This window comes from Uncinocarpus reesii, genomic scaffold (assembly GCF_000003515.1).
Source record: "Uncinocarpus reesii 1704 scaffold_3 genomic scaffold, whole genome shotgun sequence".
NCBI lineage: Eukaryota > Fungi > Ascomycota > Eurotiomycetes > Onygenales > Onygenaceae > Uncinocarpus > Uncinocarpus reesii.
This window is the reverse complement of record NW_003052498.1, coordinates 3695351-3710629: the sequence shown is the minus strand read 5'-3', so window position 1 is coordinate 3710629 and position 15279 is coordinate 3695351. Positions and strand designations below refer to the sequence as shown.

Below are 15279 nucleotides of genomic sequence, written 5' to 3'. Positions count from 1 at the left end.
GTCATTAACCAAGCTATTAAACAGCCCTCGGGACCACTAACAGTGATTGAAGGAATGATAGCTCCACGCGAGGACTAGCCAACGCTTTCTGATCATGAAAGTTGTTAGAAACAAGTAAAAATCTCACAAAAGCGATGCATTCATCATTTACCTCTACGGTGGAGCTCCATATATACTTGTGAAGCATCTTCCCAGTTTCATATAGCTCTGGAGAGCCGCTCAAAAATGACCCTAAACTGCAGAGCGCAAGGAGCAAAACCGACGGGCAGGACGAGATATCGAATGTTGGGCGGTGAAATAACGGTAAATATAGGTCGCAGTAGTCCAGAGCGAGATGAAGTATTTGGTTCATTTGCGTGGGATATTTGAGGAGACCCGTGAAAAGGTTCTATTCGCTGTTACTAACGGGGCACCGATGGTATAACACAACATCACATACCGGGCAATCGGCCATTAGTCGATCATGATCGCCAATAGTGTATTGTGGCACATTAGCCTGAGTGGACGAAGCATCTAGGGGCTGGGAATAAAATCCCTGTCCGCGATTAGCGACACGACGAAGGAGCACGAGAAAGGCATCACCGTACCGTGGGGGAGCCCGGGCCGAGGCCACCTCCAAAATGTAGATTAAGGTAGTCGTCGGGCGGGAGATCGAAAAGACTCGAGCCGTGAAATAGCCAGGTATAATCATCTTCTAGGCCCTGCGCTGTCGCGAACTGTTGCGGAGGCAGGTGGTGCGGAAGTATGCCCCCGGACGAAACAGGGTGCTGCGGTAGCACATCGCCAGGCTGCGTTGGCTGGTATACCAGAGAGCTATCGGGGTTCTGAGGAGGCAGCGGAGGCAGCGTAATGGGGTTGGGGAAAGGATTCATAGGTACGGGAGCGGTTCCAGCAAGGGGCGGCGCCGTTGGGCCCTGGTGTTCATGCAGCTGGGTCGGGGCAAACTGCCAGTCTCTAGCGGGTGGAGATTTGAGCTCGCCCGGCGACTGCTCTTGCGTGCTATTCTGAGCGCCTGGGGACAGAATTGGGGGAGGGCTCGAGGTGGAATTTGACTGGGTTTTTGTCGCAAGTTCCGCAACCTGGCCGCGTTTTTCGTGTCGACGAAGATGGGCGTTGAGGAGATCACTGTCGAAAGAGGAGACGTTAGCGCTTGCAGGCTACGGGGCGTCTAGCGACATAGAAGCGACCACTACTCGTGATTCTCACTTGCGCGTAAATCGTTTCTGGCAGAGATAACAGAGAAAGGCCGCCTTTTTGTCTGTAGAGAGAGGTCATCGCGTCAGCAACTTGGGGCGCTGCGGGCAGGGAGATCACCGGCACGGCCAGACGTACGGATCAGAGTGTGTCGATTGAGGTGCTCGCTCCGCAGATAGGATTTATTGCATCCCTCATGTCTGCACTGATACTTGGGGCGATTTGGTTCCATCGTAGAACCCGGTCCACGCTGGGATCATCGTCCAGGGGCTGGAATGACGACGTTCGAGACAGACGGTCGATGAGGAGGAAGATGCCGCACAACACCAGGACGACCGGGCTGGATGGAAAAATCAGAATCAGCGAATTGACACGGCGAACAGGCCATCCCCTGTTGGATGGCAAGTGTTCATTGCTTTTTGCTGGAGGCGGGGTATAGTTAACTACATCGTAGCTGAAAGCCAAACGACTCACCCAAGTCAACTAATAACCATGAGCGAGCCAGGTGGTGAGCGCGAGCCGAACCGCCTTGCTTCGCTTAGACGCCCGCAGGCCGTTTTCTGTGGGCAGACGAGCCGAGCCAGCGCGCCCAATGCCCTGTCCTGACCGGCGTTTGTTCTTTTCGCATGAGGGCGTGCGCGAACCGCCAACGACCGGCTGGACGATCTCAGCACCTGGTCAACGGCCGTTGCCAGCCTCGAGCAGCACTGGCTGGATCGACGGGCGTGCCGGCCACGATTCCAGAATACGGCCTCGTATGCGCCAGCCTGTGATAGGCACTCCTCCTTACGCTGTTGCGCGTTGCCGCGAGATCGATGCTCTTGGCTGGGGAGGCTGCATGATGCATGCGTTGCAGACTCGGACTCGAAGCCCAGGAGGGCTTTCTGACGGTTTTATCAACGGCCGGATTACATGGCCGGCTCAGGGTAAGACGTTGGGCGAATTTCTCCCCTTCGCTGCCGATGATGCCCGACAACACGCCGTTGCTCCAATCCGGGCTCGACGGGTCAGCGATGGTAGCACAGGAAATTCCACGCTGAAGGTCGAGTCGTTGGCAAAGCCGCAAAAGGAATTCCCCATCGTATTGCCTTTTGTGCAACGGCTCTGAGAACCCTCACGAATTCGCGGATTGCCATAGTTATTTCTTCACTCACGCTTTACTCGGCAGAAGCTTGGATGATGGCCACGAGGAACGCAAAGCTGAGGCGTCCGGGCCTGCTCGTCACTCGACGAGAGTCAGGCTGCGGAGGAGTTCGTTCATGATCTACACCTAGTTATCGGAGAAGCGTCCATGTCGGACCTCTAGGCTGGTTCTGGATGGTCGATGCATGTATGGGTTGATGTCCGTCGACTAAACTGGGCAAGATGCGATATCCCAGGCAATACTCCGTACTGTGTTCTGGTTCCATTGCAATAGCTACCGAGTTCCGCTCTGCAATCTGCCTCTTCGAAAGCGCTTTATCCGCCAGTAGGGCTGGAAACCACAAGCCCTGGGCTTGCTTCGGATCAGTCAGGTTCGGGAAAACGAGTTGACCTGCGGAAGTCATGCCAATCACAGCATCGAACTGAATAATTTTGCTTCATAAACCACCTTGATCTCGTTTGCAACAATGCTGACTCGCTTCTAAGCTCGTCGGGGGGTGCATCACGACGTTGTGAGAGTTCTCAACTCCGCGTTATCGACGGAGAAGGCCATGATGAACTCTCGTCTCATACTGTCGATCTCGATCTTCGCCTGCAGAGCATCGACTCAATTCCTCTGATTCGTGAACCCCAACTTTTCAGGACGGTCTTTTTTCAATAGTCTGCTTTTCTCGTCGGCAAAGCCCAATCAGCTCTCCCAAAAAAAGCCAAAAAACCCAAGTGAGTGGGTTCTCGTGAAGGGAACAGTTTCAATGCGAAGACGAGGACCAGCCCGAGCTTCTTGTGATACATAAATAAAGCCGACGGACCCCATTTCTTCAAGCCATGCATCCCGATGAATGTGTCTACGCTATGTCGCTCAAGTGCTCATTGCTTATGTCTCCTCATGGAGGCCAATCGAAGCCGATTACTGTCTACTTGCTGATCAGCCAAGGGGCTTGAATGTGGTACATCATTAGAAACGACTTGGGCGATTCGACCTGGCCTCGTGAGGAAAACTGGGTAAGCAGATTGACTCTGATACGATGGAGAGGCCGCTGCCTTGGGTTTACGACAGTGTGCAGCTGGTTCATAGAGATCTTCTAGTATGCCCATCGCAACAGCGAAAACTACGATGTGGAAGTGTTACTCACCTACCTAGAATCAAAGCAATGACCCAAACATCGGTTCCGCCAGAGGTGATACCCAGACCCGGGGAGGGTCGACTCTGAGTGACCTTGGTGTGAAGGCTTCGACGTCTGCATCAGCTCTGCTTACGACATTTGTTCCGGCCTTTATCCTGGCCGTCGTGTGGTTCACGCTCTTTCTCGTCTGTCGGCGGACCCAGCGTCGCTTTTATGCCCCGAAATCATTTCTGGGTCACCTCCACGACCAGTAAGTGAACAGCGTAAAATGGCATGATGGAGTCGTACTGAATCATGCTGGCAGTGAACGAAGTCCAGAGCTTCCTTCGGGATTTTTCAACTGGATTGGCGTATTCTTACGACTTCCAGATAGCCATGTCCTCCGTCATTCGTCTTTAGACGGATATTTTCTCGTTCGGTTCCTAAAAGTGATGTCTGTGCTATGCCTCGTTGGATGTGCCATCACCTGGCCTATTTTATTTCCCATTCATATCATAGGCGGTGCTGGGAATAAGCAGCTTGATGCACTTAGCTTTAGCAACGTGCAGAACCCGCAATTGTACTACGGCCATGTTGTTGTTGCTTGGATCTTTTTTGGTACAAGGTTTGACCTTGCAAGTGCTTCGATCCATAGCTAACTTGGAGCCAGGATTGGTGTTCTGCACGATAACGCGAGAAAGCATCCTCTATGCCACGTTGAGGCAGGCGTATCTCCTTTCTCCTTTGTATGCGAGCCGAATATCGTCTCGCACAGTTTTATTCCTGGCTGTGCCGAAACCATACCTCTGCAAGAAGAAGCTGTGCAAAGTGTTTGGAGACTCAGTCAAACGAATCTGGATCACGAATAACTGTTCAAAGCTCCAGAAATTGGGTTGAAAAGAGGGACAGGCTGGCTTATCGACTGGAGGAGGCCGGAAACGACGTACATCAAAAGAGCCCACGCTGCGCACTTGAAATCCGCCCACGGCGGCTTGAACGACTCGAGGTCGTCGATCAATACGTCCCCGGTTGAGGTTGAGAAGGGATTGCAACAATTTCCAACCGCCGCTGATGTTAAAAGGCCGAGTCACCGGCTTGGGCTCATGTTCGGGAAAAGAGTTGACACCATCGATTGGCTTCGCGCGCAGCTCAAAGAGGCGATCCCGCAAATCGAGAAGCTGCAACAAGGTCATCGGGCAGGCAAAGAAAAGCCTGCCTCTGCTGTTTTTATCGAGTTTGGCACGCAAATGGAGGCGCAGATTGCCTTCCAAACCCTTTCACACCATCATCCCTTTCAAATGACACCGCGTTTTATCGGGATTTCGCCGAACCAAGTAATTTGGCCTGCTCTTCAGTACAGTTGGTGGCAGAGGATTGTTCGCAAGTTCCTTGTCCAAGGATTTATAACAGTTTTGATCATTTTCTGGTCGATTCCGTCTGCCTTTGTGGGGTCCATCTCCAATATAACATACCTAGCAAACCTCCTGCCGTTCCTCAAGTTCATTGACAGCCTGCCTGCGATTGTAAAGGGGGCAATCAGCGGCGTTCTGCCAACGGTCGCGCTAGCACTCCTAATGGCCCTTGTGCCGATTTTCCTCAGATGTAAGTGCATCCTGTTCCATGGCTCCAGGGGTCGGTCTGAATGAAGGAGCTCAACTTTACTGTTAGGGTGCGCTCGACAATCTGGTTTGCCGTCTACGGCTCAGGTCGAGTTGTTTACCCAAAACGCGCACTTTGTCTTCCAAGTAGTTCAAGTCTTCCTGGTGACAACTATAACATCCGCCGCATCTGCAGCCACCAGTCAAATCATAAAAGATCCGTTGTCGGCAAAGGATCTTCTTGCAAACAACTTACCCAAAGCATCGAATTTCTATATTTCTTACTTCCTCTTTCAAGGCTTGATATTAAGCTCCGCGGCCGTCATGCAGGTCATCACGTTCTTGGTTTTCAAGCTTCTGCGGGTGTTGTTTGACAAAACACCAAGAAAACTGTACCAGCGCTGGGCGGCCCTCGCCGGCCTATCTTGGGGCACTGTTTTCCCCGTGTTCACAAACATGGTAGTAATCGGTGAGTAAAAGATGCTTGCAGTAGAGTGGCCATGCTGATTGCAGCCCAGCGATCACGTACTCCTGCATTGCTCCCCTTATACTCGGATTTTCAGCCTTCGGGTTATACCTGGTGTACCAAGCTTATCGATACAATCTTCTCTTCGTGTACGACTCGATAGTTGACACCAAGGGCCTTATTTACCCTAGGGCACTTCAGCAAGTCTTGACTGGAATTTATCTGGCGGAGATCTGTATGATCGGACTTTTCGCCGTCCGGGAGGCCATTGGGCCTCTCATCTTGATGGCGATTTTCACTATTCTGACGATCCTTGCACATATTTCCCTAAACGACGCATTGGCACCGCTATTGTCAGCTCTTCCCCGGACATTAGACAACGAATGCGACGCCGAGGAAGAGATACTTGAAGGCATAGACAGAGGGTTTCCCAGCGGCTCCGCTAACGACCCCGAGAAAGGAGAGTTTCGCACCGAAAAGCCGCATACAGAATGCAGTGGCCGCAGGGTGAGAATGCGCAAGGCATTCCTAAGGCTTATGACGTGGCTCCTTCACCCCAGTGCCTACGCCGACTATACATCATTGCGGAGAAAAGTCCGACAAGATCCGGGGATAAGCTACGACCCAAACATAGATGATAATGCGTACCACCCTCCATGGGTTACAGCTCCGACACCACTGCTTTGGGTCCCGCGAGATATAGGGGGCATCAGTCGCCAGGAGGTCCTGCTGACAAGGACGGTGGTCCCGATCACGGACGAGGAAGCGTACCTGGACGAGAAAAACAAGGTAGTTTGGGACAAGGTGGGGATGAAGCCGCCGATCTGGCAAGAGAAAGTGTTCTATTGAGTCCCATCGACGGTCGTAGCAATCAACTCGAGTCTTTCAGTTGAAGAGAATGAAAGTACTACTTATATAATAAAAATAGTAGTTAGCTTGATGACTCAGCTGCCCCAGCTTATGTAACCGACGTGATATCTCCCACGCAGCGAGACGGCGGAGCGGCTTCGCTGTTGTCTATGTTATTCCCTGCGCAGATTATTCATTAGCTAACTGATACTTGCTCTGGTTGATTAGATCGGATCCATGGCAGACCCAAGCTCCGGCATTCCGCAAAGCTCCCCCCAACGAAATAGACACCCAAGCAGGCCCCAAGGCGGCAGACGAGGGCGCGGTGGCGGCTCGCATCCCCCTATGACTTCTAATTCGCAGTCGCAGCGCGGTAGTCGTGGAGCGAGCAGATCCCGTGGAGCCGGGAGAGACGGACGGGGAACAAAACAAGGAGGACGGTCGGCGGATAGGCGACCTGCGGCGAACGACGATGATACCGGCGGCGAGCCACCGGGCCGTGGCCTTCGAGGGGATGGCACCTCCAGTGATCGCCTGACTGGAGATGCCAAAGGATCGGAAGGCGAGAGCGCGGGGAAGGAGACGGCTGCTACTGATCGTGCTGCTGCCGATGACGCCGACGATAGCGACGTCTGTTTTATCTGTACCTCGAAAATCGAGCATCTGTCAATCGCGCCGTGCAATCACCGAACTTGCCATATTTGCTCGCTACGTATGAGAGCGCTGTACAAAACCAAAGCTTGTGCGCATTGTCGGGTAAGCACCACTTCGACCGCTCTCGAATATTGTTGCCCTCTATACTGACGTGTCATTCCCCGACCCAAGACTGAATCGAGTTTCGTGATATTTACGGATGACCGTGGAAAGCGATACGAAGAGTTTACGGATAAAGGCTTCATAAGAACAGACGACAACCTAGGTATTAAATACGAAACTCATGAGATCTTTGAGGATACCGTGCTTCTCCTACGGTATAACTGCCCGGACAAAGACTGCGACATTGCCTGCCTAGGGTGGGCCAGATTTACACAGGCACGTCAAAAGCAAGCATGGCAGAGTCATGTGGTAGGGGTTCAGTCTTCATGCTGAAGTATAATTACATGGCTAACCCGTTTCATCAGTGATCTATGCACAAGGAACAAAAAGGTGTTTACACACGAGCATGAACTATTCTCAATGGCTCAACTCCGAAAGCATGAGAAATATGGAGACGATAACCCCGGTGCTCTTGATCAAAGCGGATTCAAGGGCCATCCGGAATGTGGCTTCTGCCATCAACGGTTTTACGGGGACGATGAGCTCTTTGCGCATTGCCGGGATAAGCATGAACGTTGCCATATCTGCGATCGGCGGACCGGCGGCAGTCGACCTCAGTATTACGTTAACTACAATGCGCTCGAAGAGCACTTCAGTAAAGATCATTTCCTTTGTCTCGATAAAGAGTGCCTAGAAAAGAAATTTGTTGTTTTCGAGTCGCAAATGGACTTGAAGGCTCATCAACTTGAATGCCACCCTGCAGGTCTTTCCAAGGACGCAAGACGAGACGCTCGGCATGTTGACATGTCCACTTTTGACTACAGGGCACCTTACCAACCCCGACGTCGCGACGGTAGAAGGCCACTTGGGCGTGATCCTAACTCCGAGCCCCTTCCTCCATCTAGCGCCCAACCGCTCAGGAGAGATGAACTTGCATATCAACGGCAGCTAGCTGTCCAAAGCGCACAGTCAATCTCCCAAAGATCATTCGGCGGCCAGCTTACTCAACCCCATCCGCAAACGCAACCTGTTCGGCCATCCCCCGCTCCATCGGCGACCAGCCAACCTCAGCTGGCCGTCCCGCCGCCACCATCGATCGAAAACCTGGACCTCAATGCGCCTGCGGCTACTCCACAAGAGGAAGCTCGACGTATAGCCCATGCGGCCGTAATGGATCGAGCATCCTCGTTGTTGCGTCATGATGCACTAAAGATCGACGAATTCCGGAAAAAGGTTTCGTTATACCGATCCTCTCGGATTGAGGCCAACGAGCTGATTGAATCGTTTTTCTCCCTTTTCGACACATCATCAACCGACTTGGGAAAGCTTGTGAAAGAGCTAGCTCATTTGTATGAAGATGATTCCAAACGCACCGGCCTTCTAGCTGCATGGAATGACTGGCGGGCCATCAACGAAGATTACCCTGCTCTGCCAGGCCCAAGCGGTGTTATGCCATCCACCAGTCTCCCGAACGTTGGTGGAGGCAAGCGTGTTTTACGTCTTAAATCATCGACGGCGCAGTCATCTCGGTCCGCGGTTGCCCAGAACCCCCGTCTTCCAGGCCTTCTCAATCCAACCAGCGCCTCCAACCCATTTCCTTCTCTTCCCAACTTGGCATTGAAATCTCAAAAGGGCGCCAGCTCAAATCGCGTCTGGGGCACAGTACCAACGCCACCGGCCTCTACACCCAAAACCTCCCCAGTCCCAAGTCGTTCCGCGTCTCGCGCAGTGGTTCCCACGAGCCGTACGACAGATACCTCGGAGGCTTTCCCCGCACTGCCCGCCGCCCCAAAGCCGAATGTACTCATGGCCGGGCTTACACGCGGGACGGTTAGATGGGGAGCCCAAGGAGCCGGCCGTGGAAGCACTCCCGCGTGGGGAGCGAATAATCCCACCCCCGCTGAGGTCGGCGCTGATGCCGGAGAAGCTAGTCAGAAGGGAAAAGGGAAAAAAGGGAAAGGAAAGCAAGTACTATATCATTTCGGATAGAGTTTATTTTTGGGATTGGGCGCAAAGAAAAGCATTTCCTGTTTGAAGCCTGGCGTTTGCTGTGATGCATCAAAAAGTCTTCAAGCTCAATGTATGGATGATGGATTTCGTGTGTACATATTACTAGCACTAAGTCACGAGATGGATTTGAATTGCATATTGCCATGGGGATAAGCAGTACTTTAAAAGTTCTTTTATTTAATACCCTGTCAGAGTCTGTACTTGTTTCCTTTGGCTATGAGCTAGTAGTTATATGTATCAATCCCAACAATGCTAGTTAAATGTTTGTCTTTATGGATTTGTAAAGTTACATCATGACTTTAACGGCCTTTTGTGTTGTATGTATGTATACATACAAAGCATCCACAGCAAGCTTCATTCCGCTCACATAGACTATCCTCATTCTGACCTTTCAGCCTGGCCATAAACAAGCCGGCGGCGCAAAGTCAACTTTGCGGTGCAAGAAGGCTGGTTACATCTGTCATTTCATCAATAGACATGCAATCACTATTGTATCGTCATTCATTAGGGGGAGTATCCTCTGTTTCAGTCTGTTGCACGCCCTCTTCTAGTATTTTCTCCATCCGTGGCCATGACCATCTCTGTTTCAAGATCTGCCATTCGCATAGTAAACTCATCTTGCAATTTCTTTAGCCATGTTCTCAATTCGTCCCCCTTCATCATCCCGTCCCTGGCTTGGAAGAGCTGTTCGCGTAACGCGAGAAGAAGTTGTCTCCGTTTGGCGATGGCGATTTGCTTCAGGCTCCTGCGTTGGTCAGCGGATTTCAAATTTAATTTCTGCGACACAGTTTGAGCGGTCTCTAAAAGCTCAGGAGGGAAGGAGAGGAACCTTGCAAATGCAAGACCGTAATGTTTATCCTGAGCATATCCGTCTGCAATTTTGTATAACATCGTCATTGTTGAGGTCGGGTTCGACATCTCCACCGCCAAGTGTAGATTTACCACCCCGTTTCTGTGAGCAAGAATCCGAGCCAATTCATGAAAGTGGGTGGCAAACCAGACGAGAGCATGGCTATCTACAAGCGCTTCTGAAATAGCGATAGCGATGGAAAGGCCGTCAACTGTACTAGTTCCACGACCAAGTTCGTCGACAATAACCATACTTCGAGGCCCGATATTGCGGAGTATAAATGCCATTTCACGCATTTCAGCAGAAAAAGTGGATACATTAGCTTCGGCACTATCATCGGCCGAAACGCGGGCAAAAAGCTGATTAACGATTGGGAAAGAGGCGTACTGCGCGGGCACGAAACATCCAATCTGGGCCATCACAGTCATGAGGGCCAGGGAGCGTATATATGTGCTTTTACCGCTCATGTTGCATCCAGTAATGATCTGAAATCGGGATTGCCGGGTGGCGTACGCGTCGTTTGGGACAAATTTGCTGTGATGTATCTTTTCCCGAATTGGATGCCTGCCCGATTTGATAGCAAGAGTGTCTGTTATTTCAGGACGGATATAATCGCGAACTGCTACAAGCTGGGCAAATGTGGCTAGCATATCTAGCATGGCAAGTCCTTCGCTGATGCGAAATAAGACGGATATTTCAGGTCTAATAACCTCGATGAGCTCTTGTATGCTTCGGTCACTCATGTTGATAACCTCGTTGTGAGAGTCCGTGATTTTTTGGTTTAGTTTCACGAGTTCAAGAGTTTGAAACTCTACGTAGGCTTTTTTCTGAAAGATGTTGATGAAGATGTCTGGTAGCTGCCTGTCTTCTAAATCGGAAACTGGCAGTCGAAAATAGTACTGACGTGCTGCTTCAAATCGTAAATCAAGAGCAAGGTTATGGGCCTCTGGCCATATTAGAAAAATACGCAATTCTGGTAAAGAAAACGAAAATTGGGAGGTAGGTAAAGAGCAGGATGGATGAGTTAGCATACCTGCGAGATGAGATGCAAGCTCATTCACGTCATTATTTGCTTCTTTGTAGCTTTGCCTTGCAACGTCTAGTAAACTATTAACACCAGCCTGCATGGTTAGTCTTGAGATTCCGAGAACATGTCAATGGGTCAATGGTACCTTCACAGCATAAGTACGTTGGTTTCGCAAGTCAAGCGGACGGGATTGATATGTAACATCCGCATTCAAGGTTGAATCAAGGAGCGATTGGATGACTTCATACTGCGAAGGCGCGCAGAGCTAACAATCAGTGAGCATCTTATTCCGAGAGTGGGTCAATGAATAATTACATTTCGAATAGCCACAAGGAGATCACTTTTCGAGCCCGTCAAAGATTCATATATAGGCCTGATTAAAGATATATAGGTCTTTAACATGATTGTATTGTTGATTGATTGCTCTGCATGCTCAAATGTAACCTTTGTTGGTATTACGGTCAACTAAGGTCGTCAGCAGGAGTTCAAGGTGGTTGTGAGTAGCACTCACGGCTGTTAACACTCTATCTGAATCCACAAAACCTTTTAGGGCTACGATATCAACTTCAGCGATTGGGCCCTGAGTAAAGTGGCAACAGACAAACCTTCTCTAACAGCATGGAACATGTCTTCACTTGTTCCAAGCTCTTCGACAGCATCATATCTACCTAGTAACTTAGATTTTTCCGTCGAAGGTTGTAAGATATTACTGCGAAGTAATCGAGCGCCCATTGGAGTAAGGGTTTCATTTAAAACTCCGAAAAGGCAGTCCTTTGACTTGGTATTCTGCAAGTTTTGTATTAGCTCTAGGGATATGATCGTGGCTAGATCGACCATCATTGATCCGTCTGAAGGTTCGTACTTTATCCGGAGCGAATGAGTTGCAAACGTTTTTGACATTTCAAATTCAATATATGAGAGAGCCTTTTCAAGATTAGTCGATCCACGGCCAGGTAGTTACGGAGCGAAGACGCCGCGAGACATACAGCCGCAAGACAGCAAGCAGCAAAATAGTTGCCCTCTAAAGAGATTTTGATTGATTCAAGATCATCCTTGAATGCCAGCTGGTCGACATATTCATGGCCTGATTTTTCTGCCCAGTACCGTCGGTCAATTGTTGTGACTGCGAGTTGCGGCAAATTTTCTTCCACGATGGAGTAGAGCTTTGACCTCGGTTCCTTCGCGGTCTTCATGAACAGGATTTCCGTAGGTTCAAGCACGGCTAATTTCTGGATGGTACGGGCATAAGTTTGGCTGTCACAGATTTGGCACAAAATAGCCTCGGAGGTAGCGATGTTGACAAAGGCGAGCCCAACCGTAGGGCATATTCCTCGAGATTCACTGATGGCGCAAATTATGTCCTGGCTACTAATGCTTGTCGCTGTTGTTGTTGGCCTCCCGGTCCTTGGTCGCCCACTGGGGGTCGTGTAGGCGGTTGTTGAACGTTTGTTGGAGCTCCAGCCAGAGCATGTCCGAGAAGAGAGCACCGTCGACGGCATCTCTGCAGCGATGTAGCAGCCTCTCGTAGCACCTCATGTGGTTGTCGAGCAAGCGGTGGACTGCAATCCGGTCTCTCATGCCGGGTGATGTTGAGTGTGCATTGTCCAAACTCGACGATGGAGGTTGAGATACGCGCGATCTTATCTTATCTGGCCATCAGGCACCTTTCCCCGCCGGGACTAGCGCACTTCCCGCGCAATATTTCATCAGCGAAAAACCGCCGCAGAACAGTGAACATCCAGTCGAGCGACCGTTTCCATCGCAGCACAAGAGACGCGAGATCGGATGTAACGGTATTCGAAAATGGCCACTGTAATCCCTCCCCCCAGCAAGCGCCAACGCCTGGAGGCTTCAGAGAGGGCGAAACAGCAGCAAGAAGTCCAAGCGATCCCGGATAATCTTGGAAGCATTCGAGTGCAATTCTTCGACCAGGGAACAGGGAAAGCCTCCGGCGCGGCTGTCGCTATCCCTGTTGCTGATGCAACGGTTAGGAATCTGGAAATTCTGCTTAATACGCTACAAGGAAATGTAGGTATGGTTTATTCATAGCTCAGCCTAATCTGGTTTTCGATGCTTACCGAGACTGTAGGAGGATCATGAACGAGTCCCGTATCGGTTTTCGTACAGGCCAGAGGGCGAAACGGACGACGCGATCGATATCTTAACTGATATCTATCAAACCCTTCTGAAGCCTGGTCTCAAGACGTCTGAAGATATCATCCACCTTCAATACACGCCTCAAGCCGTTTTCCGTGTCAAAGCCGTATCACGATGCTCTGCTTCAATAGCGGGGCATGGTGAAGCAATTTTATCCACATCATTTTCCCCCGCATCTTCTTCACGCATGGCCACCGGTAGTGGGGACTCCACAGCGCGGATTTGGGATTGTGATACTGGAACGCCCGTTTACACACTGAAAGGTCATTCGAGCTGGGTTTTGGTGGTCAGCTGGTCGCCCAATGATAAGATACTAGCGACTGGCAGCATGGACAACACAGTCCGACTATGGGATCCAAACACAGGGCAAGCCTTGGGCGCTCCCTTGAAGGGCCATTCGAAATGGATTATGAGTTTAGCATGGGAACCTTACCATTTACAGGAACCTGGAAGGCCCAGGTTAGCTTCTTCCTCCAAGGATTCGACCGTTCGAATATGGGATGTTGTGTCGAAGCGCATTGAAAGTGTACTCACGGGCCACAAAGGTTCGGTCTCATGTGTTAGATGGGGCGGGACTGGAAGGATTTACACATCCTCGCATGACAAAACCATCAAGATATGGAATCCCAAGGATGGCAGCCTAATACAGACTCTGTCTTCACACACCCACCGCGTGAACCATCTTGCTTTGTCCACCGATTTCGTGCTCCGCACCTCCTTTTACGAGCATAACAAAGTTGCCCCGGAGTCCGATGTGGACCGGATTGCAACGGCCAAGCAACGATTTGAAAAAGCCGCAACCATCAATGGGAAAGTCACGGAGAGGCTGGTATCGGCCAGCGATGATTTCACGATGTTCCTGTGGGATCCCGCGTCTTCGAATAAGCCCATCGCCCGTATGCTCGGACACCAAAAAGAAGTCAACCATGTTACATTTTCCCCTGATGGTGCCTATATTGCGTCGGCCAGTTTCGACAACCATGTGAAGCTATGGAATGCTCGAGATGGAAAGTAAGGGTTCCCTGTTCCCTATCCCCCGCTTTCTATCTTCTCAGATGTTTTGATCCTTCATATTAACCCCATTCTAGGTTTATATCCTCTCTACGCGGGCATGTTGGTGCAGTATATCAATGCTGCTTCTCAGCAGACTCCCGACTCCTTGTTTCATCGTCCAAAGACACGACGCTCAAAGTGTGGGACGTACGAACTGGCAAACTGGCCATGGACCTCCCAGGCCATCAAGACGAAGTCTATGCCGTAGACTGGAGCCCAGACGGGGAGAAAGTAGGAAGCGGTGGACGGGACAAGGCTGTTAGAATCTGGCGACATTGATTTACTCCCAGAGTTCCAGGTTGATGGCATTTGTATAATCCAGTCGCGAGACCTTCCGTACTATGCGCAACGGAAAGCTTTATAGATCCATACAGAGTATTACTTGAAACTAGGGTGGTAAGGCCCAATTACGACGACAAAACTTGAACGTAATCCAGCCATGATAGGCTGGACAGATTCATAGCCAGCGCTAATACAAGCAGAATCCGAACCCAAACCCGATGGTATCTATACCGGAAAGCACTACCCTCATGCGGTTGATTCATTTGCTTCACGTTCCGTTCAAACTCATTGTTCCCGACGATATTCCCACGCGGCCAAAAACGGCACACGTAGAAGAGCCCGACAGCCTTTCCCTCATGATGATGAGGAGACTTGGGGCTAAAATGAGGTTCATGGCCGCAATCATATTCGGCGCAGCCGACGGCACTAGTATTCCTCCATACGACCTGCGTAAAGGAGGATGTACCATAGCCAAAACCAGGGTCCCCGTAATCATACTTGCGTCGCTGAGCCATCCAAGAATTAACTGCGGAGGTTATATTAGGCTCGTTGTAGGCTAGGGTTTCGCCAGATGGTGATATCTATGTCAGAACCATTATCAGTAGGCTAAAGTATTGCAAAACTCGTTTCTGTCACCGTACCTCATATCTAGCACGGCACTGGCTCGCCCAAGCTAAGGCATCTTGCGCCAGGTCGTCATCCCATATCAAGCGAGGCGAATCATGCTGGTCCCGGTAATGATTAAAAATGGCGATGGTTTCGTTGATGGGGGCTTCATCGCGGGGATTTCC

The 15279-nt window shown here is 50.7% G+C and overlaps 5 protein-coding genes across 5 annotated transcripts; 3 read left to right on the top strand and 2 right to left on the bottom strand.

Moving 5' to 3' along the window:
• Positions 1–578: 578 nt before the first annotated feature.
• UREG_06042 (uncharacterized protein) lies at positions 579–1426 on the bottom strand (the record flags this gene model as incomplete). Its single annotated transcript, XM_002585307.1, has 3 exons — positions 579–1125; positions 1207–1258; positions 1333–1426. The coding sequence occupies 3 exons, from the start codon at positions 1424–1426 to the stop codon at positions 579–581; spliced, it is 693 nt and encodes a 230-aa protein (XP_002585353.1).
• A 609-nt stretch (positions 1427–2035) lies between these two features.
• UREG_06041 (uncharacterized protein) lies at positions 2036–2302 on the top strand (the record flags this gene model as incomplete). The annotated part of the gene is made up of 1 exon (XM_002585306.1): positions 2036–2302. The coding sequence occupies one exon, from the start codon at positions 2036–2038 to the stop codon at positions 2300–2302; it is 267 nt and encodes an 88-aa protein (XP_002585352.1).
• Positions 2303–3892: 1590 nt separating this feature from the next.
• On the top strand, positions 3893–9098 carry UREG_06040 (uncharacterized protein; the record flags this gene model as incomplete). The annotated part of the gene is made up of 9 exons (XM_002585305.1): positions 3893–4065; positions 4111–4268; positions 4350–5042; positions 5109–5507; positions 5557–6308; positions 6440–6466; positions 6582–7109; positions 7179–7366; positions 7475–9098. 9 exons carry the CDS (start codon positions 3893–3895, stop codon positions 9096–9098), a joined length of 4542 nt encoding a protein of 1513 aa, XP_002585351.1.
• Positions 9099–9644: 546 nt separating this feature from the next.
• On the bottom strand, positions 9645–12495 carry UREG_06039 (uncharacterized protein; the record flags this gene model as incomplete). Its single annotated transcript, XM_002585304.1, has 4 exons — positions 9645–10915; positions 11003–11068; positions 11602–11920; positions 11983–12495. 4 exons carry the CDS (start codon positions 12493–12495, stop codon positions 9645–9647), a joined length of 2169 nt encoding a protein of 722 aa, XP_002585350.1.
• Positions 12496–12799: 304 nt separating this feature from the next.
• Positions 12800–15048, top strand: UREG_06038 (uncharacterized protein; the record flags this gene model as incomplete). Its single annotated transcript, XM_002585303.1, has 4 exons — positions 12800–13024; positions 13086–14164; positions 14242–14437; positions 14689–15048. 4 exons carry the CDS (start codon positions 12800–12802, stop codon positions 15046–15048), a joined length of 1860 nt encoding a protein of 619 aa, XP_002585349.1.
• Between the last annotated feature and the right edge of the window lie 231 nt (positions 15049–15279).